Source organism: Anastrepha ludens, chromosome 6 (genome assembly GCF_028408465.1).
Source record: "Anastrepha ludens isolate Willacy chromosome 6, idAnaLude1.1, whole genome shotgun sequence".
Taxonomy (NCBI): domain Eukaryota; kingdom Metazoa; phylum Arthropoda; class Insecta; order Diptera; family Tephritidae; genus Anastrepha; species Anastrepha ludens.
The window spans coordinates 72,660,592-72,687,294 of record NC_071502.1 but is presented as its reverse complement, the minus strand read 5'-3'; the positions used below and the strand labels follow the sequence as shown (position 1 = coordinate 72,687,294).

General features: G+C 36.3%; 1 protein-coding gene across 1 annotated transcript in view; it reads left to right on the top strand.

Annotated features, from left to right (window-relative positions):
* Nucleotides 1-26,703, top strand: part of LOC128867112 (protein scabrous) — a 158,386-nt gene that overhangs the window by 28,172 nt on the left and 103,511 nt on the right. Inside the window, exon 2 of the mRNA XM_054108211.1 lies at nt 16,716-17,142. Within this exon, the coding sequence (XP_053964186.1) occupies nt 16,716-17,142 (427 nt within the window). The remainder of the gene's footprint in view (nt 1-16,715; nt 17,143-26,703) is intronic.

Genomic DNA, 26,703 nt, shown 5'->3' with positions numbered 1-26,703 from the left:
GAAAATATTTCTCAGAAAATTTTAGTGAAGATTACTGTAGACACAAAAGCCGTCAATCTAACCATTTAATCATCTTTGAAGCCAATTGGTCAAATACTCTAAAAAATGTTCATCGCAAATTTCCCCTAAGAATATTGACAACATTTCTGTATAAAATCTATTTGTAACACGTTAAGAAAACTTTATTCACTGTGCCTAAGACGTGCTAGACTACAACTCTACTCTTCAAAAAGGTCCTCCAATAATAAACTTTCAGATTGATGTGATAGATTTTCTGTGCTAATAATATTGTGCGATAGTTTTATTACTAATGAGAGTGAAAAAAATATTTTTAAGTGCAAAAATCCTTAAATAATTTATTTGTGGTGAAAATTGAAAAAACAAAAATACTAGTGACTTCCTAAATAGTCATTGTTAGTACAAGAAAGTTCATTTAAACTAGTCAAAGGGCATGATAGGCAAATATAATATGTATATCCTACTTAGGCAAAAGTTCGAAAAAAGAACATCATACAGCAAATGTCATTTTCTCATTCATTTCATAATTTGTTGATTAATTGCGGTGAAATGTATTCCATTTACCCATTAAAATGGAATTCAAATAGACAGAAATAGAAATTCGTTATTAACTATGTTGAAAATTAGTGAGTTGTATGTATAACCTTTAAGCAGCAAGTCAGTTTGAAATTGTCGGGTGAGTTTGAACGGCTTTTATGTGCAGACTAACACCCGGAAAGGCATATTTTTATTCAACCACTCAAGCATGAGCAACAATTAAATAGCAAATTAACTAAAAACCCCAAACAGGCATACACGCTCTCCCTCTTTTTAAAAACTGGTATGCAGCTGCCGGCGAAAAGACTAACGTAGAACCGCATACAGGTAGCAACAGTTATAGAATTAACTTTCAACAACTGCGCGTAAAAGCAATAACAACGAAAGGTACATATGTACCTATGTATATACGTACACATATACAGATGAAACAACAACTTGAGTAATACAATGCTCCAGGATTAGTGATGGTGGTAGAGTTTCAGGTTGGAATGCCATTAAAAAGTTACTCATACGCAACGTAGTACCTACAGTTCGTGGCTGTTAAATGCACGTGTAGGTGCAGAATTGCTGAAAGTATGATCGTTACAAGTAGTAGGTGGCAATAATGACTACAATAAACTCACGTTAAAATAGTGAAAGTAATAAAAATGTATTTAGCCATGGTTGTATGTACCTGTATATAAAGTGGAGGTGGTAGTAAAAGCAACAGCTCTGCTATATTTCCGCTAATGACTCTAAAACAAGTGTATGGTGGTTGAAAGATAATTTGTTAGCATAAAATTAACTAACTAAGTTTCGAAATTGCTAAGGCAATTATAAATAACAAGCAAGCACGTATAAAGTTCACAATGTTTAAAACTTATTGAATATTTTGAAATGAGATAAAAATACTTACAAATGAAGTTAAGTAAAATTGGAAAATCTTGTAAGTTCTGCGAAATAAGTTATATAAACAATAAAAAAACTCTTAACCTAAAAACCAAGGAATATCAATAAAATATTGTGTAATACAAATTATCATAATTCTGCGGGGCGAAATAAATCTTTATACTAAGTTATGAATGATACACATATGCTTGCTCAATGTATAGCAAACTTATATCCAAAGTGAGTGTTGTTTTGGGTAGACAGTTCATTTGTCACAAAAAGTTTGTCTTATAATTACAGAAACTTCAAGAGACTAGTTTACTAGTGGGGAATACTAACAGCTCGTTTATATTGTCAGATAGGATAGCAGGCTCTTGTGGGCAATTCTGCACATGTATCTCAATTTATGCTTACAATCCATTGAGTTACCAATATAGTAAATCCACACTCCGTTGTGCTTACCTTTCACAGCTTCGACCTAAGATTAGTGCGAATATGATATCGCATTTTGTCCGTTAAAATTATATTTTCTGAAGAGGCATTCTCGACTCACGCGAATGCCATCTATACTAATCTTATAAAGAGGAAAATTTTGTTTGTTTGTAATGAATAGGCTCAAAAACTACTGGACCGATTTTAAAAATTCTTTCACCATTCGAAAGCTACATCATCCACGAGTAACATGGATTATATTTTATTTTGGAAATAGGGCTCGAGATATAGGTCAAAACGTGGACCCGGGTAACCTTCGGATGTGTATGTACAATATGAGTATCAAATGGAAGCTGTTGGTGAATGCTTTAGTTCAGAGTATTTCCATCCGCTCCGTGACTAGGGTCTCGAGATAGAGACCAAAACGTGGACCCTAGAATGTGTTTGTACAATATGAATATCAAATTGAAGCTGTTGGTGAATGCTTTAGTACAGAGTATTTTTCATGCCGCTCCGTGACTGGGGTCTCGAGATATAGGTCAAAACGTGGACCCGGGTAAACTTCGGACGTGTATGTACAATATGGGTATCAAATGAAAGCTGTTGATAAGTGCTTTAATACGGGGTAATTTTCATACCTATTGATGACTAGGGTCTCGAAATATATGCCAAAACGTGGACCCGCCGTGTCTTTGCACCGAATTAAACCAAACTTATGCACATTGTTAAGTAAGTATTGAAAATGGGTTTCGTAAAGTTTGGTTGTAATTCGGAGCACTGGCAACGGGTACAGCGTTCTTTTGAACCAGCCATAATGTCGCTTACTTTTTTAACGCTTGTGGCGGAACTGAACTGTCAAATTGACAGTGTGAGTTACAATGTGTCAATATTTCTTTCTGATTTGAATGCCATAAGGAAAAAACGTAAGTGCAACATGTAAAAATTGTTTGTGAATTTTTTTGGAGTGGATTTTGGAACAGTGAATAATTTCTTACGAAATTTGAGAATTTAATGTGAAATCCGAATGAAATTATGTGTTCGTGGAAAAAAAAATCTTTTCCTTTTTTTTTTTTTTGAAAAATATAAATGGATAATGGTTAAAAAAGCTCCAATGCTTAATAAAACATATAAATTGAAACGAAAAATTCATGGATGATCAGGAAAAAAGACGATTGTTTATTCATATGCATTGATTTGAAATTTAAAAACAATCTTCTTTTTTCCTGATTTTCAATTTATATTTTATATTTACTCAAAAACAAATAGAAAAACAAAAAATATTGTTTATGCCAAAGCGCTTGAATAAAGAATAAAGAAATAAATAATATGAAAATCATATATTTTCTGTTCTAAACCATAAACCGGGTTTGCTAGTATGATATATACTCGTATCAAAAACCAAAATAGGTAAACAGTCTGTTAATTGGCCAACTTAAATATCTAATTTGACTCATTTCAACTCGTTGGAGTACGTCAATTCCTTATCCAATGAGGACAAACTAAATTTGAAGGCTTTTAAGTCTAAACTGAGATGATTTTAGCTATTAAGCTAAAAGCGGGGCAAAATTTAATACACAAATAGTCATATACTCGAATTATCAAAAAAAAAAACAAAACGCACACCAAATACCATCAATTTCGAGGCTGCTACTCAAATCAAATTATTGGCCGTAGTATTAATTTCTTAAATTTGAACTAAAGTTCTGTGCTGCTGAATAATATTTAAAAATTAGTAGTAGAAGCAATAATTACGAATTGCAATAAAACGAAAAAGGTGGAAAAATTTTCCAAAAATTAACCAACAAATTTGCGGTGTGGGGTTGCAATTAGAGTTTTAAGGAATAAATGAATGTGTGACAATAACCAAAAAGGTCATATTTACCAGAGTTCTGATGAAACATTTTTGCACAGATAAATACAGTATAAGAAATAATTATATATACTTAGATGCTTCCCGGTAATAAATGTTGACCTTCATCCAAGCTACTTATAAGCACAATATTACCTTTTTACCCTCCAATTTATTTCGCACTATCTCTTACTCAATGCTCAACTTATGTGCGCACATAACAAATATACACACAAACAAGCATGCCCACAATTTATCTGTACGAAATGTGACTTAACCTCAATCTTCAAACCATTACTGCTATATATGGAACTAAACAACCGCCTTAGGCCATCTCTACATACGCTTAGGCATTTTATGCCTGTGAACATTTATTTGTGTCGGATACTCACAATGCCAAAATGCCAATCAAAAGTCAACTGCCAACGATTTCATGTTCATTGGCTTTCCACATACACTCTCACAAATTTGGCATATCAGGCCGACTTGAATATCGGTTACGTGAGCATATAAGGACTTCCAATGGTTAGTTACTTGTATGTAGATTCGTGAGTGCAGCTTTTAGTATTGTTTGTTTATATGCGTATGCAAGGGTGTTTCAAAAGGGATAAATGTCAATAATGAACAATTCCTAGACAGTACCTTTTCCATGTACTCTTTGACATTTGTCAAGTAGACAGATATACAATTTTTCACTATATATAGCAATTTGAATAAAAATAGGGAAACCTGAGAGAATCTAAATTTTTAAATCTAGGCGCGTCTTTTGAAAACCCCTTTATATGTCTATGAGAACAAATCATATGCGTGTGTATTTGCTTACAAATACTATTGCCCTTAAGTATTGTCAAAGGAAGCCCTGCAAGGAAATCTTAACAAGCCGCACAAATTTATAGTTCACAAAGAATATGATTACGTAGGATAAGGCGGATAACAAATCATCTGCTGATTGTGTGGAAAGTGAATAGAGAATAGCTACTCTCCCTGTTATTAGCTCAGAAGTGGCGGATGTTCCTGCAGGGGAATCATTGCAAGTAATCATTGCCTATGAAAAGTGCCAACCAAAGCTGTGTAAAATGTCAATGCAATTTAAAATGTAAATGAAATTTTCATTAGATGCGAAAGGATGCACAAGTAAGTGTTGATAGTGGAGCAAACGGGGGTAATGGCACTATTTCTGCACAGTTTACCAAATGAGTATTTTCTTCAATAGAAGTTAATGCCTAAACAGTGTTAGCGGCTTCCATCTATTATAATATGGACGTTCGAGATCAACCGCAATTCTGAAAAGACATACAAAACTACTTACGCATTTTATAATATTATATGATAACGGAATTAGAAGAATAAATATAAAATCGATAAGCGCAAAAAAATTAGATCCTTGAGGCTTTTATCGCTCTAAATAAAAATATACATACCACATCTTTGTGAATAGAAATGATAAGAATCCAAAAAATCAAAACTACTATTTCATGAAAAGTTCATGTGTCAATTTATATACATAAGTATATAACTTCAGACACACACACATACACATGCACATAGAAAGGTATTGTGATCTCTATAATAATGGGCACGCATTTATAATACACATACATATATGCATATATGTATATGTATATGTACATGGTTATGCTGTCAAATATATACTTTTGCAAGCGGCTTTGTGGCCACATGTAATTGGTTTTCACACATAACCAAAAACCACTTACGGCAATCTCGTTCACACATGCTTATAAAATTTTGGTTGACTTAACTGACACACTTTAATGTGATTGAGTGCCCTTTGAAAATGGATAGGTGTGTGGGAATATGGAATATGTATGAGGCGTAATGAGCCGTCAAATGGTGTCATTTAAGTGGTTCAACAGGAACAGGGAGGTACAAAATTAGAACGTATAAGTTGTATAGTGTTTACTAGTGTCAGGAGGGAAGGCCGGGCAATATATCAAGATGTCCGATCACTACGTTTTGTCCACAAAAACACATATAAATTCATATGAATATTTTTATTAAATTCCATGTATCATTTTACAAAAACGTTAAATTCGGCTATAAGTAAGCCTTTTAAAAAGATAATGAATGTTTTTGCGGCCCTCACTACTGCTACTCTGCACTCGAACTCCTTCTCTGCTCGTCGGCGTCGGTCTTTTTGCCGTTTTTTACAGCAACACAAATGCAAGCAAATTCAGAAAGCGGCAAACTGACAGCGTATATGGCGAATAAGAAATGCAATTAAAAGGTGGTGAGTTCGAAATTAACTCTGTGGTTAAAATGATTTAATCTCGGCATTGTTTTTTAAGTGTTGGTTTAAATAATACGTGACACTAGGTACTGTTAAGTGACTCAAAAATAGTTCCTTCTCTGGTACGTATACATGTGTACCTACATATTGGATGTTAATAAGCGAAGGTCGTGAGTTCCTGTCCAACTTCTATGATTTGAAGAATAAACAAGATAAAAAAAGTATTTTTCAAGTGATTATCACTATCCGGTTTTATTTTTTCTTTAATATTTTTCTTTTACATTAGGTAGGTAGGTAGGTAGGTTTGGCAGCCGCATCGCACATAGAGACAACGATGCCACTTAGACCACGAAATGGGTCCGTTGTGAGCCGCGGGGGCTGGGCTACATTTCCCTCTCCATATTCAACCATCCTGAGCTTTTAACAAAGCGTAAAAGGTTGTTGATACCTAAAGTGTATAGATTATCTATATTCGTTAAGAAGTAGGATTTTAAAAATCGGTTTCTGCTTCTGGCTAGAGCCGGGCATTTGCAAAAAAGGTGTTGAATTGTTTCCGATTCCTCCTCATTTCCGCAGCTACGACAGAAATCATGCGTGTAAACGCCTAATCTCCTTGCATGATTTCCTATGAGACAATGTCCTGTGAGGGCCCCTACTAAGGTCCTGATTTTAAGTCTACTCAGTTTTTTAATACTCTTGGGCAGACGTAAATTTAGCCTTAGCCATGTTTGCCCAACAATTTCGCAGGTGTTAGCGCTAATCCATCTCTGATTTGCAGAATTGATTAGTGCGTCCTTAATGAGAAGGTTACAAGTTGCGAGAGGTATCTCCATAAAATTACTTATATCTGGTACCTTCTCTTGTAAGTTGGTCTGCCCTAGAGTTCCCAGGTATATCTCTGTAGCCTGGGACCCAGCATAAGATTTTACGATATTGCTTGGCCATCTCATTTAGAGATTGGCGACAACGTAAGACACTCCTTGATGTTGTTTGGAATGCATCCAGGGCTCGTAGGGCAGCTTTGCTGTCTGATAGAATGCAGATATCCGTTGATGATACTCTGCTTATCTTTAGCCATTTTAAGGCTCCATGAATAGCGTTTATTTCCGCTTGAAAAACGTTACAGTGGTCCGGTTATTTAAAGGGTTCACTAATAGAAAGCTCTTCGCAAAATAACCCTGATCCTACACCGGTGTCCATTTTGGATCCGTCCGTGTAGATCTTAACGGGTGTGTTGGGTGTTGGATCTTCTTCAAGTCATTCCAGTCTAGAAGGGATTTTATATTATATTTATATTAACTAACGCTTTTTATTTTATTTAGTTTTACTTGTTTATTTAAAAAAAATTATTTACGCTTTAGTTTAAATTTTAGCTTTTCTTTCTTTTAATTTATTTAATTTATTAATCTTTTCGATTTTAATTTTTTTCCCCAAACTACATGAGCTAGTTTTATGATTTTCTATAATTAATTTAATTAATAAACTACGATTTATTTAAATAAGAACTATAGCATCCTTAATCATGAAGTAAATTTTCATCAAGAAATTTGAATAAAACTTTGTATTATTTCTTAATTTATTTAATTTTTTTGGTTTTTCTTTTTTGAGGTTTTAATACAATTTTTTTCTGAAAATCATTGCACTGGGACTTATTTAAGAACTATGGTAACTCTTTGTTAGGTAAAAATTTAAATAAAACTTCGGTTACTTACTATGTAATATTCACCATTGTACGGATTTATGACCTGGATATTGCAACGAAGTGGAAAAAACCCCGAAGATATGAAAAACAATAAGAATAAGTAAAAATTTATACGCCAAGTTTGACCAACAGCATCCAAAATTGGGATAGGAATTCTTAATTTATTGTATTAAATTTTCCCATAATCAACTAAAATAAAAAACTATATGGTTTCAAAAAGAAGTTTCAAGGACTACCGCGAGGGCACTTTTAAGCTACAAAAATTAAGATTTATTTTGAAACAATAATCTGATTCCTGACACTTAGTTTTTATAAATATATATTATATATATATAGGTATATGTGGGAGCTAGGGAATAGCGAAAACGATTTGTTCACCTGTACGGCTCTCGATCCAAAAAGAACGAGACCGAAAATTATTTCGTTTATTAGCTCAACAGTACAAAGCAAAAGAATGAGAAGTTGAGAGCAAATGAAAAGTCACACATGGTTGCATTTCAAAGTTTTAAGAATGAATAAAAGTATAGGTATGAACAAATTAAAGGATAATTATTAAGAATGCAATAAGCTTAATCTAGTTGTGGTGTCCCCACAGTAATCCCCACCTAGTTGCAGGGTGTGGCAATGAATGCTGGCTTTAACCGGTCAATGGAGATGTTCACCTTGTAGTCGTTGATGCTCACAGTGAAGTATTTAGGATGACGTTCTATGGTCCTTTGTGAGGTGGCGTTAATGATGGACGAACAGAAAGATCTCTAACGAAAACTTGATTGCACGTCGTAAGATTAGTGTGCACAAAGGACTTTTCTTTTGTGTGCCAAAGAGTATCAACTGGGCGAATATTTCTCATGACATGTCGAAGATGTGTTACCATTTTCGCTTCGCTGGTAGGTCGGCTGCCATCTATAAAGAACTCCGATGGTAAACGTAAGGTTCTTCCAAAAACTAATTCAGCCGGGGATGCGCCAATGTCAATCTTGAATGAACACCGAAGTCCTAATAAAATAAGTGGTAAAAAAACTTGTCCATCGTTCGACGTTATGACATAAGATTGCCGATTTTAGAGTCCCATGCCATCGCTCGACCATGCCGATGGTTTGGGGATGATAAGCAGTTGTGCGTAGATGCTTTATGCCAAGACATTGTAAAAGTTGTTGAAATAAGGAACTTTCGAACTGACGCAAAAGATCTGAATTTATGTCAATTGGAACGCCAAAGCGCGCTATCCAGCTCTCTATCAAGGCTTTTGCTACAGTCGGGGCCGTGCTGTCCGGTATTACTATCGCATCTGGCCATCGAGTGAAGCGATAAATTACAGTGAGGCAGTAGCGCTTACCGTAAGATAACGGAAACGGTCCTACGATGTCAATATGTAATAAATAAAATAAAATAAATGTGAAAAACGTAGGCTCGGGCATTCACGACGTTTGAACGGTGACACGTTATGTCGGCCAATTTTGTTACGTTGGCACTGGATACAGTGCTTTGGAAACTGGCGACTATCCCGTTGTATACCAGGCCAAACAAATCGCTCGGTCAGCAACTTTGACGTAGTTTGCATGCCTGGATGCGAAATTTTGTGTGTTGCTCGCAGTACTGCCTGTCTGAACTTTTTTGTTACAAAAGGTCGTATACGGCTAGTTGAGCTGTCACAATAAACTCTCTTCGAGCCTGAAGGTAGAACATAGCATGTTAGTTTAAGTGAATGATTAACGTTACCATTTAAATAGGATTGGAGTTCCTGTGAAAAGTCGTGCAGAAAGGGCAATGGGTACCTGTCGGGTACTGTAACTGAATTTAGGGCGCGATAGTCGCCACATGGCCTCCAGGCTCCGTCAGCCTTGCGGACCATGTACAGTGGGCTTACACAATTACTGCTGCTTGGTCAATATTCCCAGTTTCATCAAAAGCTTAAATTCAGCCCGCGCGGCGGCCAGTTTTTCTGGAGAAAGACGTCTCGGTCGCGAAAAAACTGGTTGACCCGTAGTGATGATGCGGTGAGCGACTGTAGACTTTGCAATGGTTATGACAGGCGGCAGTCGAGTGATATCGGAAAACTCTTTAAGTAAGTCTGAAAAATTTGAGCTTGCATTAACGGTTGATACACTTGTCGAGTGAACTTGAGTTGCGTTGAGTTGATCAACTGAACATAGCGTTTTGTAAGTAACATAGCTTTTCAGTCTAGCAAGCATCGTCCATTAAGATCGGGTTGCAGGTCGGCATCGATAATCGCTTGAGTTACGTCAGAAATCACAAAACTCCACACAAATTCCCTTCGCAGGTTTAGGTTAAGGTTTAGGATTATTTCACCAAAAACTTCAATGGTGTACCGTTCGCGGCAAACAGTGTCATATCCGATGGTGTTGCTCTAACCAATTTCGAGCATTTTGGTATCGTAGACACATCTGCACTTGAGTCGATTAAAAAATTTATTGTTTCGGACGTATCAAATATACGTAGACGAAAGTTCGAAGGCATTTCAGATCGTTTGCCAATCTCTGAAAAGCCAATGGCGGAGTAACCCAATTGTGGAACGTTTGGTGGTGGTCAGCGAGTGAGCTTACATAGTAGCCGACATCTTTTAGCGTCTTGACCAAATTTTCTGTGATACCAACACATGTCCTCACAACCGTTGTCTGACTTCCGATGGCGTGCTGGTGTTTTAGAACGCGAACGGTAATGGGTTTTGCTGTTATCTAACGCTTTATCGAGGCGCTGTGTTAGTGTAGCTCTTCGGTCCTAAGATCTGAAACTGAGTTGCTTTGTATTCCACACGCTTCGTTAACCCGACCTTCTCGTAGTTGAATTGACTCAACAATGGAGTCGGGAATCTTCAATTTTTCGGATATCGGTACATTGGTTGCTATAATGGCTGCTTGCGCATATACAGGCAAGCGGTTAACCCACAAATCGTGCAGAATGCTCTCACTGAAAGCGGAGCCGGCTGCACGCTTCATGTCATTGAAAAGGTCGCTAGGACGGCGATCGCCAAATGGCATTTCGCGAAGTACGCGCTGCAACCGGCGTTGGTGACTTTTAGTGAGATACTCCGTAAACTTTATGCGCATGTACTGATATTTTCCAGTACTTGGTGCCGCATCGATAATAGGGCGTAGTTCCATTAGTTCCTCCTCCTATTTGTGGTGTGCGTCTTGATGTTGTTCCACAAATGGAGGGTCTTACAGTTTCAAGCCGACTCCGAATGGCAGATATTTTTTATGAGGAGCTTTTTCATGGCAGAAAAACACTCAGAGGCTTGCCATTGCCTACCGAGGTTCGACCGCTATTAGAAAAACACTTTTTATAAATACTGTAGTTAAATTTCTGAAATTATTTTTTACTTATCTTTGAAGATAAAAAAATAGTGTTATTTTAAATGGAAAGTTTTAATTTTTCAGACCCAAGTATTCATTTTATTTTTGTCTTTCCATTAATTTGTATTAGGTGTTCTCTGATATCCTCACAGCTGCTGAAATCTGCTTCCTTTTCAAGTCTAGAAAGGATTGGTTAGTTTGATGTTGTTTTATTGCGTTTTCCCAATAACTCATAACTTGGCCCAGGTCTCGGTAGCTTGCCGAATTGTTTTTTTTTTTATGGTCACTTCACTCATGAATGTCACGAATTATGCGGAAATTTAGTTGTTTTGAGATTTTTTAAATGTTTAAAATTTCGGTATAGATTATTTAAGGTAAAAAATCAAGGGTTCTTTTCAATACTTTGAAAAAGATTTTTTTTGATTTTTTAGGATCAATTTATAAAAAAACTTGGTCAACATTATGCTGCCGCAAAAGAAGTTTTTGTTCACCTATACAGACAAAAATTTACTTGCTTCCAAACAAACTTCCTCTTCATTTTTGCTTACATCAAAAAGTATATTTCCACGAATAAAACAAATTTAGGTTTTATATAGGCATGTAAGTGCACATAACTTTGCTTTCTTCCTAGCCACAAAATGGCAGTACCACTCCTTGTTGTTACTATGTAAAATTGTCATATTGTTTTAATTACAAATTACTTATCTTAATCGATTTTTAATTGCTCTGTGGCCAGCAAAGCACAATGACACTGCTCTAATAATACTATAAATACAAAACCACTGGAAGCAAAGACAAAATAATCCAACAAATCAACCAACCCCAACCGCCACAAATTATCTTCTCAAAACATCTGTGTACTTTTTCGAGTATGCAAAAATTTAATACTTCTTCTTCTAGCTCTCTAAACGCAATGTGATTATAAAGATATTACGCACCTCAAAAAGTTTAATAAGCAGATTTGTGCCAACAAGAGCACATAAATAACCAACTAAAGTCCAAGCTTAATATACCAACAACACCAAAGCTTACTAAACTCAACAAATGAATACTCGGTTTAAACAAAAAAAGAAAATGCAACGAAGTAGAAAGTCTACGGCGACAGCTGAGTAGCCTGAAAAGCAATTATGAGTAGCCAAAGTCAAAGTAAACAAATCACTTGTATATATACACTCAAATACATTTACATGCGTGTGTATGTTCAGAGTGCAAGGAAACTTTGCAGAGGAGTAAAATGTTCATTGCGTTTCAAAAAACACAAGCGATAGTATAAAAGTGGTCAGAGGCTGGCTCCGGGTATTGGTATAGGTATTTGTGTGAGCCTGTGTGTGAATACACAAAAAAGGAAATACAAAGTTTACCTCAAGTAAACAGAATAAAAATGACAGATTGAATTCTGCTCTAGTGGGAGCATACTTTGGGCCAGTTGGCATCGCTCTGTTACAAATAGTTGCACAGTGGCTCAATTGGTAATATCAAAGTTATTGTAAAGTGAAGCAAGTTTAAGGATATTAGATTCTTCTTAATGATATTCTTTAGATCCACTATAAAATTCTCAGTGAATTACCAGAATCGCTCTATGTGTGACGTCACGCCCGGCTGATAAACACAACCATGTGATCTTTTATTATTGCCAAAAATTAACGATTGCCTGGAAAAAAATTTGTTCCCCCCCCCCCCCCCTCAAATGTTGTAAAGACGTCCCAAGAGTAATAGCCAAATGGAATTATTGAGAATGAAATATTGAGAAGTTAAGGGTGCCTTTGCATAGTCAAGCGCCATCAAGTGCTAAACTTTTTAGCAGGTGCACACCGCAATCCTACGTTAAATTTGACCCTATTTCATAACAAAACTGTAAAATAAAAACAATGTCATGGATTTCAAGACATGAATAACTGCACATAACAAAAACAAAATTACCAAAAATTTCTTGATGTTTTGCCCTCTTAAAGGGAATCTAATTGCTGTTTTGAAAAATGTTAACAATTTAAAATCCCAGTCTCTTATAATGGGATTGATCTTACTTTAGGGCTTTCTGCAGCAATCACCTCCTGCATTGCTGGTGAAGGTGGCACTGAAAATGCGTATTTCTGGCAAAGACTTGTGCATTGGTAAAATCTTGTTTTTAAGAGGTTGACCTCCATTGTTGGCATAACGCCACAACTGCGCACCATAAGGCAATACCGGTCCATTTTATGTTTCTTCATATAAAATTAATTTATTACATGTGTTTAGGTTGAATTTCTATTCGAGCAACCAGGTCAATTTTGCTACTTCTATGTAGAGCTCGTTTCTTTTTATCTTTATCTGCTCTTTTCACTGTAGTTTTTCTTTTTTGGTTGTGAAATTCACTTGAATCGACTATGGAATTTATTGAAGTTGTAAATTAATTGTTTTCGCATATGCTCGTACGGTGTACGTAACGTTATATCAGACACTATAGCCTACAGACTGCGTGGCACCAACGTAAGTCTCATCCTAAGACTCCTTATCAGTACGAAAAACTATTGTGAAGATCTACCATAGAATCAAAAAAGCCAAATATTAGAAATATCCTATCACCCAGCTACAGTATATGTGGCAATGAACGGCCAAGCCTGCTTGCACTGATCCTATCATTTATCATAAAAAATTTAATAAATAGTGCTTTAAAAATAATAAATAATTATTATATTCAACAAATCGAGATTTCCGAGCATTAATAGGAGCAGCCGGCATGACCGAATAGGTTGATGCGTGACTACCGTTCGGAAGTGCACAGGCTCGACGCCTCGGGTAGGAAATGTCAAAAAAAGTTGTTTCTAATGGTGATCGCTTCTCGACAAGGAACGGCAAATCGCCAAGTATATTTCTGCCATGAAAATCTTCTCATTCGCCGTTCGGAGTTGTTTTAAAACTGTAGGTCCCTTTATTTGTGGAAAACATCAAGATGCACACCACAAATAGGAGGAGCAACTCGGCCAAACACCTTCTTCTTCTTTTGTTTTACAGTTTTAAAGGATCTTATTTCCAATACACTTAGTACTCTTTGTACATTTTTATATTCACCTTTTGAAAGGGACCATTCGAATTTTCACAGAAAGATGTAGCAGATTTCTGCGTCATTTGCCAATTCGGAGTAATCTCTTTGAAAATAATAAACGCAAACTAATTAAGCCCAACGCGTAGTCTGCGTGACGTACGGATAAATTTTGCTTTGCGCTAGGCCAAGAAAGACATGAGTTTGTATCGTAGGAGTAGTATCGTCTTCTTGATGGAAAATCGGACCCACCGATGTGTCAAAAGTGCTGGTATGAGACTTAAAACATTAGCATAAGGCTCAGATTTGTTCATTATGGTCGTAATTTGTTTTACATGGTTATTAAGGTTACCAGCGTTTGGGTAAGATTGGGAAGATTGATATGCACTACACGACTATTGGATCGGTAATGATCATAAAGCGAGTTTAATTGAAAATCTCTTATATCCGTTACTCTAGTTAGCTTGTGTGAGCTTGATGACATATTTAACTAAATGCCTAGCCGAGATCGGCGAATATAGAGAAATGTAACTCAAGTTTGCGATAGTAAAGACATTGGCTCATATACTGATCTAATGGGGGCATCTTTTCCTGGCTTACGTATCAATATCAGTTCAGGAAATTGAGGCGAATCGATTAATCAAAGAGACAGATTAACAAGAAGATGTTTTTGAAGTGAAAACTTCTTTAGGATCGTTGGGAGTGATTTGAGACTCGATAAAACGAAAAAGCGACACTAAAAAGAGACATACATATAGATCTTATAGTATATAGCCTGCGAGAGAATGAGATAGAACACAGTTATACAGAGTTCCCTATTCTCCGTCTCCTCTTTGTGCGGTGCTTCGTAGCCTCCCCACTCTTGGCTACGAAGCGTTATATGTTGATATACGTATATGTGTGTGACTGCGTACTGCTGAGCCACGCTAGTATAGAGAGTATTGTAGTATGTATACTACGCTGCCTATTACTTGCTTTGGTGTTTAGTTCAAGCGTCATACGTATGTATGTTTGTATGTATGCTAGTACGTATGTGTGCGTGCCTGCGTATTACGGAGCCACGGTGAGCGAGAAGGCATTATGTATACCTATACTACACTACCTAATACTTGCTTAGACCAAGCGTCCTACGAATGTTTGTGTGTATGTTAGTACGTCTGTGTAATATACGCGTTACGACGCTCATAATAGCAACCGCGTGTGCTGTATTGCGTCCGTATTTTTATATTCGTAAATATTTTCGTTTTTAAATATTTACCGCAATTATGCCGAAAAATAATGCAGAAAATTGTCGTGAATATCGAAAATGTAATAAAGTATACATCAAAAGTATTGCGGATACTTAGAAAAGATTACGATAAAGTTCCAATGACTTTAAGTGGCGATTTTAACGTAAATTTTGCATTGGACACAGCGGTTCCTTTAATTGACTTTCTCAATACAACATTCAATTTAAAAATGTGTAACAATCGCACTGAATCGACAACACGATCAAAAACAACAATTGACGCGGTATTTCAAAGATATGTTGACAACATCGAAACCAAAGCATTTGTATCATATTTTAGCTATCATAAGCCACACGTATCATTTGTTGAAATTGAAAACATTGAGGATGAATAGTAATAAAATGAAGAAAATAAAATATGAACTTTATAGCAATATTATAATGAACTTATAATTATCCCGCTCCTAATGCTGCTTTCATCTCATTCTCTCTCAGTTTGTTTTACGGAAGGTTTCACTTCTATTGCGTCTAACCGTTAGACTGGTATTTGTTTTTCTTGTCAGATGGTTTCAGGGCAGCGTGAAAAGAAAAAATCTTTAACTACAGGCATGAGCCAAAAAAAGCTTATTTATAGAAGTATAATTAATTAATTTTATTTAGTTCACATTTACATTGTGTTCCCATATTTTTGTACCAGAAAATTTTATCTGTACCACTATGCGGAAAATTTATTTGCACTGTGTGCCCAGCTGACGGCCACACCCATACACCTGCCTGCCAACGCGTTAGCCACTTAGCTGGGTTTTTTTGTCCACATTTTTTTCTCCCTCTCCTACTCTTTTTCTTTCTTATACACTCTGTTTGCTGTTGGACGCTACCAATTTGGTTGGGTGCAAATTCAAAGTAAACACTCAAATATGTAAACAACGTCGCCCTTCATTGAATAGGAGATAAGTGTGCGGTCATTGTGCAAATGCTGTGTAGCCTTTGTCCTAGTTATTGTTGTTGCTGCTGTTGTTATTGTTGGTTAGATGTGGCATTGGATTCAGCTGCTGAGGAGAAATCCTCTTTCAGACTCTTTCAGAGTTGTGGGCTTTACACTCAATTTGCTGATGGCCTGCTGAAGGCGATTTTTTTTTGTTGGGCATAACATTTTCTCTATACACATACATGCACACAAGCTTGCAGCATAGCTGACTGAATGAAGCAAAAAGATGCCGCGCCAGCGCTTTTACAACTGTTGCTGTAGTTGTGCGAGTTTGATTTGCATTGTAAACCTTGCGCTATGGAAAATATCAAAATAATATATTATAAAAAAGGATTATGTTTAACAAAGTACATAAAAGGGAAATCAAACAAGGTGGTGGTGGAAAATGGAAAAATGTAATTTTTAAATGTAAATATAAATTTCTCAATTTCCCAATTTCTTTGTTTGAGTACTCAAGCTATTTCTGATTTTTTATCACTTTATCAATTTTTGTTTTTTAATTTCTTTCAGTCGCGAAGTCGCCGCATTGCGTGAGGGTCACCTAAGTGGCAACAAGGAGCGTCTCACTGTTGAGTGGTTGCAACAATCTATCGCCGAGATACGAAAACAACTCGTGGAGTTGCAAGAACTTGGCAGCGATACCAGCAAGAGTATTAGCCATCGCACACAAGGCTACGAGGACTTAGCTACGATACGGAATGATTTTGCTCAACTTAAATTGGAGGTGGCCGCCCTTAGGGAGCGTCAGCAGCAAAATGAAGTATTTATAGAGGAGTTGCGTGAGGAATCACTACAACAGGAGGAAGACTACAAGCGTTTGCTATTGCGTGCTGCAGAATCACCAGCCAGTGTCAAGGGAATGCAACCAAAGTCAGAATTGGTGTCAGGGAAGCAGCAGCAGCAGCAGTCGAGTGAAATCGATGCGGAAAATAATGAGGTGAGTGAAATGCGAACGCTCGCGTTGCATGCAAATGAGCTTGATTAAGTGGAAAATGCTTAAAGATATTTTTTTAAATATATATTTGCTGATAAATTGCCAATGAGAGAGCAGTTAAGCTAGCTACAAATAAACTCGCAAGCACTATTCATCTAGATTCTAGAATAATCAAAAAGGCGGCCGACGTAGCCGAATGGTTTGGCGCGTGATTCGGAATTCACAAAGAGAACGTTGATTCGAATCTCGGTGAGACACCAAAATTTAGAAAACGTTTTTTCTAATAGCGGTCGCCTCTCGGTAGTCAATGGCAAACCTCCGAGTGTATTTCTGCCATGAAAATCTTCTTATAAAAATATCTACCGTTTGGAGTCGGCTTAAAACTGTAGGTCCCTCCATTTGTGGAACAACATCAAGACGCACGCCACACACATAAAAGTAGGAGCTCGGCCAAAGACCCAAAAAGGGTGTGCGTGCCAATTATATACATGTATATATGTTCTCAATAACAGCTATGTGGTTAACGGTGTAGTATTTTTTATTCATTTCAACTTTAAATGTTTAAAGTTTATAGAAATATTTGTATGAAAAAGCACGCTGAACTCGGCAACCTGAGAATATGCAAATGTCAACAAATTCATTAAGGCTGAAAATTCATTTCACTGTCTCTTTAGAATGCAAATTCAAATGGCTTTTGAAACAAATTATTTGAATGAGAGTGGAGTCGCTTCAAAATTGAATAGTAATGCTTGAAATTAGTACTTTAAAGTTTATTTATTGCTTTGCTGGAGCAGTCAGATGGGACAATGGGAAGCACAGGAATTTAAAATATTTAAAAATTTAACATTCGGAATTTTTTTTTTTTTTTTGCATTTCTGACCGTAAAAGATCTAAGAATGAACAGGGAAAAGTGTCTAGATTACTTCAGACACAAATGACTATTAAGAGACAAAGTTATAATAACGCCAGCTTCTGCTTTATTGATAAGTAGAAGTCCATAGTGAAAACTATAAGTTCCACTCTAATCTTTTTCTATTTCGATCGGCATTCTAAAGGGTAATTTTTTTGCTATTATATTTTTAAACTGTTGGTTTAAACAGCCGACGCACGTTTCGTGTTTGATTTCACTGTCAAACATCTTCAGTTTGGTGTATATAATTTAACCATGAATCGTCTTATAAACGAACAACGCTTGCAAATCATTGAATCATTGGCAGATTTTCTTCTTATGAATGTTCATTTTTACTAAATATTTTCTTTTTACATTGCGTATCTACTTATCAATAATTAGCCGCAGACCGCGGTTTTGCTTGCGTATGAGATAAAATACTTACTATATTTCACACTTCAAATAAATTTCTGAAATCGATAGCAGTTTTCGTTGAATGCAGCATCGAAAAGGTGATGTAAATATTATGTATTATAAGACAATTCTAATATTTCTAAATTAAACAATAAGTGGCAGCGCTACTCAAAAACGAGTTTTTTAATTAAAACATTCTCAATTATAGTTTGCGTGGTACCCGCAATTCTCTCAAATTAGAGAGCGCCGCAATTTAAAAATATTATGAAGCTATCTTTACCTTTATCTTTACCAATTTCTCAACTTAACAACAATCCAACTAGAAATAGGTTGCAACAGCCAAAAACATTGTATTTTATTCAGCTAGTTTAACACTTTCATTTGATACCTACACTTTTACCTTAATATTGAACTGACATTTGTAATAAGTGGTTCCTTTTACAATAAAACCAGGTGGCAGTGCTTTCGAAAAAATTGTTTTCGAATAAATCTTCTTTAAAAGTATTTGCAGCATGTGTCCATTTTTTTTTAAGAAATTTCTTTTATTCAATATGAACAGGTGACATCACCCTTCTAAAATGAGTTAAAAAATAAAACCAGCTAAGCCCCACGGGTCTTCCAACGATTTAAAAAATGGTAAAATCGAATCAGCGAGTGATGCTTCTTCGTTATTAGAGTATATCGGAAACGTAACGAGCATTTTTACAGAAAAAATAACTTTCATGGTTACATACATATATGGCAAATCAAGAAGTCTGCTGAAACTCACTTCATAAGATAAATAGTTCCTTTCTTTGAACTTCAGTTAGATGATTAAGACAAAGATACTTTACGTCATTGCTCACTAATATGAAAACTAACTGTTTACTGTTGTTGTAGTTTTAAAACTGTAATATCAGGTTAAAATGTCTCTTGAGCGCTTTTAAGCAAATGAGGAGCGTCATTACGTACACATTCCCATATGCTTCAGTTACTATGTATCATACATACATATGTATGTACTTGTGCATGTATATTAACCCAACTTGCATTAAGGGGTTATACACAGTTGGAATTTTCAAGAAATCGTTTTTTTTTTTTTTTTTTCTTAATGTTCATATTTTTACACCACAGAAAATTTAATATCGTTCTGGTGAATATTTTCGAAGTTATACGTAAATTTTAAAAGGCCTTTCAGAATGCTTGAAAGTACAAGACCGCAGCGACAGCGCTTACTTGGAACTGTAAACGCGTTTTTCTCAAAATGGTGTTTTCAAAGTCGGTGACCAACATTACTCGAAAACAGCTAAACCGATTAGTCTCAAAATTTAACACGAGCTTCTTAAATATACTTTTTATTAATTAATGGTTAAAGTGGTGATTCTTCCAGAATCCAACTAGCGCTTCCGAGCCATTTTGTTGCCACATCCTCGTCACCAACTTGTTTAACGGTTATTTACAGCATAACTATATCCAGTCTGTGCGGTTAAGGAACCTTTTTAGGTTGTTAACGTCTAAGCCAGATAGTTGTGCGAGATTCTCGAACAGCGGTTGGCCCAGGGTTAACATTCTGTCCTTCCATAGGGCAGGGCATTCACAGAGGAAGTGGACGATTGTTTCCTTTTTCTCCGGTTGTTTGCAACTGTGACAGTATGTATTGTGAGGGATACCCATTTTGGTTGCTTGTTCTCCGATAGACCAAAAGCCAGTTATGACTGCCGTTAGTCTCCAGGAGTCCCGTCGTTTCATTCTTATTAATGCCGACGATTGCTTGAGGTTGTAGGTGGGCCATAACGTTCTGCTAATTTTGCATTTCGTCTGGACTTTCCACCTACAGTCCGCGATTCGGAGGTATTTTTGGGAAATTGTACTCTTGACTGCACCTAATGGTGTTAGTACCGATTCTGCAAGAGCGTTATTCATGGCAGATCCCCCTCTTGCCAGTTCATCTGCTTTTTCGTTACCTTCAATGTTCCGATGTCCCGAGACCCAGATTAAGGTAACTTTATGGTTTTCCCTCAAGATAGTGGGGCTATTCCTACTTTGTTCCACCACTTTGGAGGTTGTTGTGGCCGAAACCAGTGCCTGGATTGCAGCTTGGCTATCCGAGAGAATAGCGATATTGCCCTTAAAAGAGAAATCTGCGATTCGTAGCCTACAGGCTTCCCCAATTACCAGTACTTCCGCCTGGAAGACACTGCTGGTATTAGGGAGCCGCACAGATTTCTCAATTTTAAGTCTGTGAGAATATATACCAGCTCCAACACCGCAACCCATTTTACTCCCATCCGTATAGACTGTAGTGTCGAAGTTGTTTAGAGAGAATCCCTTTTCAACATTTAACATTACTTTAACGAAATCTGTTTGGTTTTTTAACTTCAGTGTATCCAGTTCAGAGATATAGTGGTCACCGCAAAACGTGCTTTGTGAAAGGAGCTCCCGAAGATCACCTGTAGCTCCTTTCCAAATAAATATTTTAACTTGAAATACAGTTAAAAGATAACATAATATTTTTTTTTTTTTTTTTTATTATTATTTACATTGTAACTAGTTAATAAATTATAAACTAACGAACAATTTGGATTTAATTTTGTACAATACAACTAAATTTAAAAATACTCTGCATCAGGCTTGCAGGCTGAAAATTCATTTCACTGTCTCTTTAGAATGCAAATTCAAATGGCTTTTGAAACAAATTATTTGAATGAGAGTGGAGTCGCTTCAAAATTGAATAGTAATGCTTGAAATTAGTACTTTAAAGTTTATTTATTGCTTTGCTGGAGCAGTCAGATGGGACAATGGGAAGCACAGGAATTTAAAATATTTAAAAATTTAACATTCGGAATTTTTTTTTTTTTTTTGCATTTCTGACCGTAAAAGATCTAAGAATGAACAGGGAAAAGTGTCTAGATTACTTCAGACACAAATGACTATTAAGAGACAAAGTTATAATAACGCCAGCTTCTGCTTTATTGATAAGTAGAAGTCCATAGTGAAAACTATAAGTTCCACTCTAATCTTTTTCTATTTCGATCGGCATTCTAAAGGGTAATTTTTTTGCTATTATATTTTTAAACTGTTGGTTTAAACAGCCGACGCACGTTTCGTGTTTGATTTCACTGTCAAACATCTTCAGTTTGGTGTATATAATTTAACCATGAATCGTCTTATAAACGAACAACGCTTGCAAATCATTGAATCATTGGCAGATTTTCTTCTTATGAATGTTCATTTTTACTAAATATTTTCTTTTTACATTGCGTATCTACTTATCAATAATTAGCCGCAGACCGCGGTTTTGCTTGCGTATGAGATAAAATACTTACTATATTTCACACTTCAAATAAATTTCTGAAATCGATAGCAGTTTTCGTTGAATGCAGCATCGAAAAGGTGATGTAAATATTATGTATTATAAGACAATTCTAATATTTCTAAATTAAACAATAAGTGGCAGCGCTACTCAAAAACGAGTTTTTTAATTAAAACATTCTCAATTATAGTTTGCGTGGTACCCGCAATTCTCTCAAATTAGAGAGCGCCGCAATTTAAAAATATTATGAAGCTATCTTTACCTTTATCTTTACCAATTTCTCAACTTAACAACAATCCAACTAGAAATAGGTTGCAACAGCCAAAAACATTGTATTTTATTCAGCTAGTTTAACACTTTCATTTGATACCTACACTTTTACCTTAATATTGAACTGACATTTGTAATAAGTGGTTCCTTTTACAATAAAACCAGGTGGCAGTGCTTTCGAAAAAATTGTTTTCGAATAAATCTTCTTTAAAAGTATTTGCAGCATGTGTCCATTTTTTTTTAAGAAATTTCTTTTATTCAATATGAACAGGTGACATCACCCTTCTAAAATGAGTTAAAAAATAAAACCAGCTAAGCCCCACGGGTCTTCCAACGATTTAAAAAATGGTAAAATCGAATCAGCGAGTGATGCTTCTTCGTTATTAGAGTATATCGGAAACGTAACGAGCATTTTTACAGAAAAAATAACTTTCATGGTTACATACATATATGGCAAATCAAGAAGTCTGCTGAAACTCACTTCATAAGATAAATAGTTCCTTTCTTTGAACTTCAGTTAGATGATTAAGACAAAGATACTTTACGTCATTGCTCACTAATATGAAAACTAACTGTTTACTGTTGTTGTAGTTTTAAAACTGTAATATCAGGTTAAAATGTCTCTTGAGCGCTTTTAAGCAAATGAGGAGCGTCATTACGTACACATTCCCATATGCTTCAGTTACTATGTATCATACATACATATGTATGTACTTGTGCATGTATATTAACCCAACTTGCATTAAGGGGTTATACACAGTTGGAATTTTCAAGAAATCGTTTTTTTTTTTTTTTTTTCTTAATGTTCATATTTTTACACCACAGAAAATTTAATATCGTTCTGGTGAATATTTTCGAAGTTATACGTAAATTTTAAAAGGCCTTTCAGAATGCTTGAAAGTACAAGACCGCAGCGACAGCGCTTACTTGGAACTGTAAACGCGTTTTTCTCAAAATGGTGTTTTCAAAGTCGGTGACCAACATTACTCGAAAACAGCTAAACCGATTAGTCTCAAAATTTAACACGAGCTTCTTAAATATACTTTTTATTAATTAATGGTTAAAGTGGTGATTCTTCCAGAATCCAACTAGCGCTTCCGAGCCATTTTGTTGCCACATCCTCGTCACCAACTTGTTTAACGGTTATTTACAGCATAACTATATCCAGTCTGTGCGGTTAAGGAACCTTTTTAGGTTGTTAACGTCTAAGCCAGATAGTTGTGCGAGATTCTCGAACAGCGGTTGGCCCAGGGTTAACATTCTGTCCTTCCATAGGGCAGGGCATTCACAGAGGAAGTGGACGATTGTTTCCTTTTTCTCCGGTTGTTTGCAACTGTGACAGTATGTATTGTGAGGGATACCCATTTTGGTTGCTTGTTCTCCGATAGACCAAAAGCCAGTTATGACTGCCGTTAGTCTCCAGGAGTCCCGTCGTTTCATTCTTATTAATGCCGACGATTGCTTGAGGTTGTAGGTGGGCCATAACGTTCTGCTAATTTTGCATTTCGTCTGGACTTTCCACCTACAGTCCGCGATTCGGAGGTATTTTTGGGAAATTGTACTCTTGACTGCACCTAATGGTGTTAGTACCGATTCTGCAAGAGCGTTATTCATGGCAGATCCCCCTCTTGCCAGTTCATCTGCTTTTTCGTTACCTTCAATGTTCCGATGTCCCGAGACCCAGATTAAGGTAACTTTATGGTTTTCCCTCAAGATAGTGGGGCTATTCCTACTTTGTTCCACCACTTTGGAGGTTGTTGTGGCCGAAACCAGTGCCTGGATTGCAGCTTGGCTATCCGAGAGAATAGCGATATTGCCCTTAAAAGAGAAATCTGCGATTCGTAGCCTACAGGCTTCCCCAATTACCAGTACTTCCGCCTGGAAGACACTGCTGGTATTAGGGAGCCGCACAGATTTCTCAATTTTAAGTCTGTGAGAATATATACCAGCTCCAACACCGCAACCCATTTTACTCCCATCCGTATAGACTGTAGTGTCGAAGTTGTTTAGAGAGAATCCCTTTTCAACATTTAACATTACTTTAACGAAATCTGTTTGGTTTTTTAACTTCAGTGTATCCAGTTCAGAGATATAGTGGTCACCGCAAAACGTGCTTTGTGAAAGGAGCTCCCGAAGATCACCTGTAGCTCCTTTCCAAATAAATATTTTAACTTGAAATACAGTTAAAAGATAACATAATATTTTTTTTTTTTTTTTTTATTATTATTTACATTGTAACTAGTTAATAAATTATAAACTAACGAACAATTTGGATTTAATTTTGTACAATACAACTAAATTTAAAAATACTCTGCATCAGGCTTGCAGGGAGATGGGCTACTGCGTGAGTTGGTGCGGTTTTTTTCGTTTCAGCCTTTCTTTCCATTTAACGGGGTCAATTAGGGCTGAGGCTTCGCTATTTACATGGTGGCGTAGTCTTTCCATATGAGACTTAGCGTTGATGTTGATCGAAGTGGCAACTGATTCGATGCCAAGGTCGCGTTCGATATCGGTGTTACGGACGTACCAAGGTGCATTAACAGCGCATCGTAGTACCTTATTTTGGAATCTTTGTATGGATTTTATGTTGTTTGAGCTTGAGCAGCCCCATAGCTGGATCCCATATGTCCAAATTGGTTTAAGCACCTGCTTATATAAAAGAATTTTATTGTATAGGGATAAGGCTGATTGGTTGCCCATAAGCCAGTACATATTTCTAAATCTGATATCTAACTCTTCTCTTTTCTTTTTAACGTGAGCATTCCATCTAAGCTTGGTATCTAGTGTCATACCTAAGTATTTGGCGGTGTTATGATGCGGGATTTGTACGGCGTTTATATGTAGTGGCAGATATTTGATTTTCTTCTGTGTGAAGTCTAAATGAACCGATTTTGTTTCGCTTAGTTTTATGCGCCATTTAATGGTCCACTCGGAGATTTTATTTAGATAAATTTGAAGGTTTTTGATTGAGTCAATCTGAGTTTCTCCTACCGATAAGATGGCTGTGTCGTCAGCAAAAGTTGCTGTAGAGCAATTTATGTCAATAGGTAGATCACACGTAAAAAGAATATAAAGAATGGGCCCCAGCACGCTGCCCTGTGGGACGCCAGCTTTAATTTCCTTAAGTTCGGAATATGTGTCTTCGTATTTTATTCGGAAAAAACGATCGGATAAGTACGATTTTAGAACATTAAAATATTGTATTGGTAGAAGCGCATTTATTTTGTTGAGGAGCCCAATGTGGCAAACTTTGTCAAAGGCTTTAGACACGTCGAGAAAGACAGCAGAGCACACCTTTTTTTCCTCAAAGGCGTTTTCATTGATGCGAGTAATTCTGTGCACTTGATCGATGGTAGAATGTTTTGTGCGAAAACCAAATTGATGCACTGGTATTATATTTCTTTGCTTAATAATTATGTTGAGACGTTTGGCTAAAAGCTTTTCCATCAGTTTTGATATAATTGGTAGGAGCGAGATAGGCCGATAAGATGTGACATCATGCGCTGGCTTCCCTGGTTTATTAAACATAATTATTTCAGCAGTTTTCCAATATATTGAGATATGGTGCAATTTGAATGTGGCGTTCATTATTTCAGTAAACCTAGATATCGTGCATTGAGGAAGTTGTTTTAAAATTTCAGCAGTAATAAGATCATACCCAGGCGCTTTTTTTGATTTTAGTTTATTTATTTCACCAAGCAATTCGGACTCCGTAACAAGGGGAATTTCGGCATCAGTTTCATAGGTAAGTGGCTGCATTCCGGCTATCCTCGACGTGTCATATGGCTTAAAGATGCCCTCGAGGTACTCAGCAAAAACATTAGCTTTTTCCTTACTGCTTTTGGCCCAAGAACTGTCTTCTTTTTTGATTGGTTGGTACTGTGTTACTGGCTGTGAAAATTTTTTTGTACATTTCCAGAGCGAGTAATCAGTGCTGCGTTCGTTCGATAAGCTCTTTAGATACGTACTCAGAGATCTGTTTTTAAAATCTTTTATTTTCCTGGAAATTTCTTTCGTAATTTTATTTACTCGTTTTTTGTCGGAGGGAGATCTTGTTTGCTGCCATCGTCTTCGTATTTTGCGTTTTTCTGCGACCATATCTTTAATATCTTTGGTATATTTATGACCTGATGTGACAAACTTTTTTTCCGAAGTGCTACTCCAGGCTGCCAGTTGTATAAGGTTAGATAATCTTAATAATATTATTTCATCATCTAAATCGGAAGTGTTGGTAATTTCTGCATTGTGATTATCAGCGGTTAAAACGTTCCTAAAATATTCCCAATCCGTATATTTATTTGTTAGCGTAAATGGCAATTTCTTGATAAGCGCATTTTCATATAATGTTAATAAAATTGGAGAATGATCCGAGTTCATATCCAACCCGCTTTCTATGCTGATATAATTAGCTGATATTTTTTTGGCAATGAAAAAATCGATTAGGTCGGGTATTTTTTGTGAATCCGTTGGCCAGTATGTTGGAGTCCCAGTAGAAAATGTTATACATCCAGTCTGTTGAAGAGCTTTGCATAATTCTCTACCTTTTGTAGTGGTTAATCTCGAGCCCCAGTGTGTGTGCTTCGCATTGAAGTCACCGCCCATTAAAAATCGGTTGTCGTGACTATTAATTAGCTCTATGTATTGGTCGCATTTGATCTGATGTTTTGGGGGACTATAGACTGCAGTGACTGATAAATTC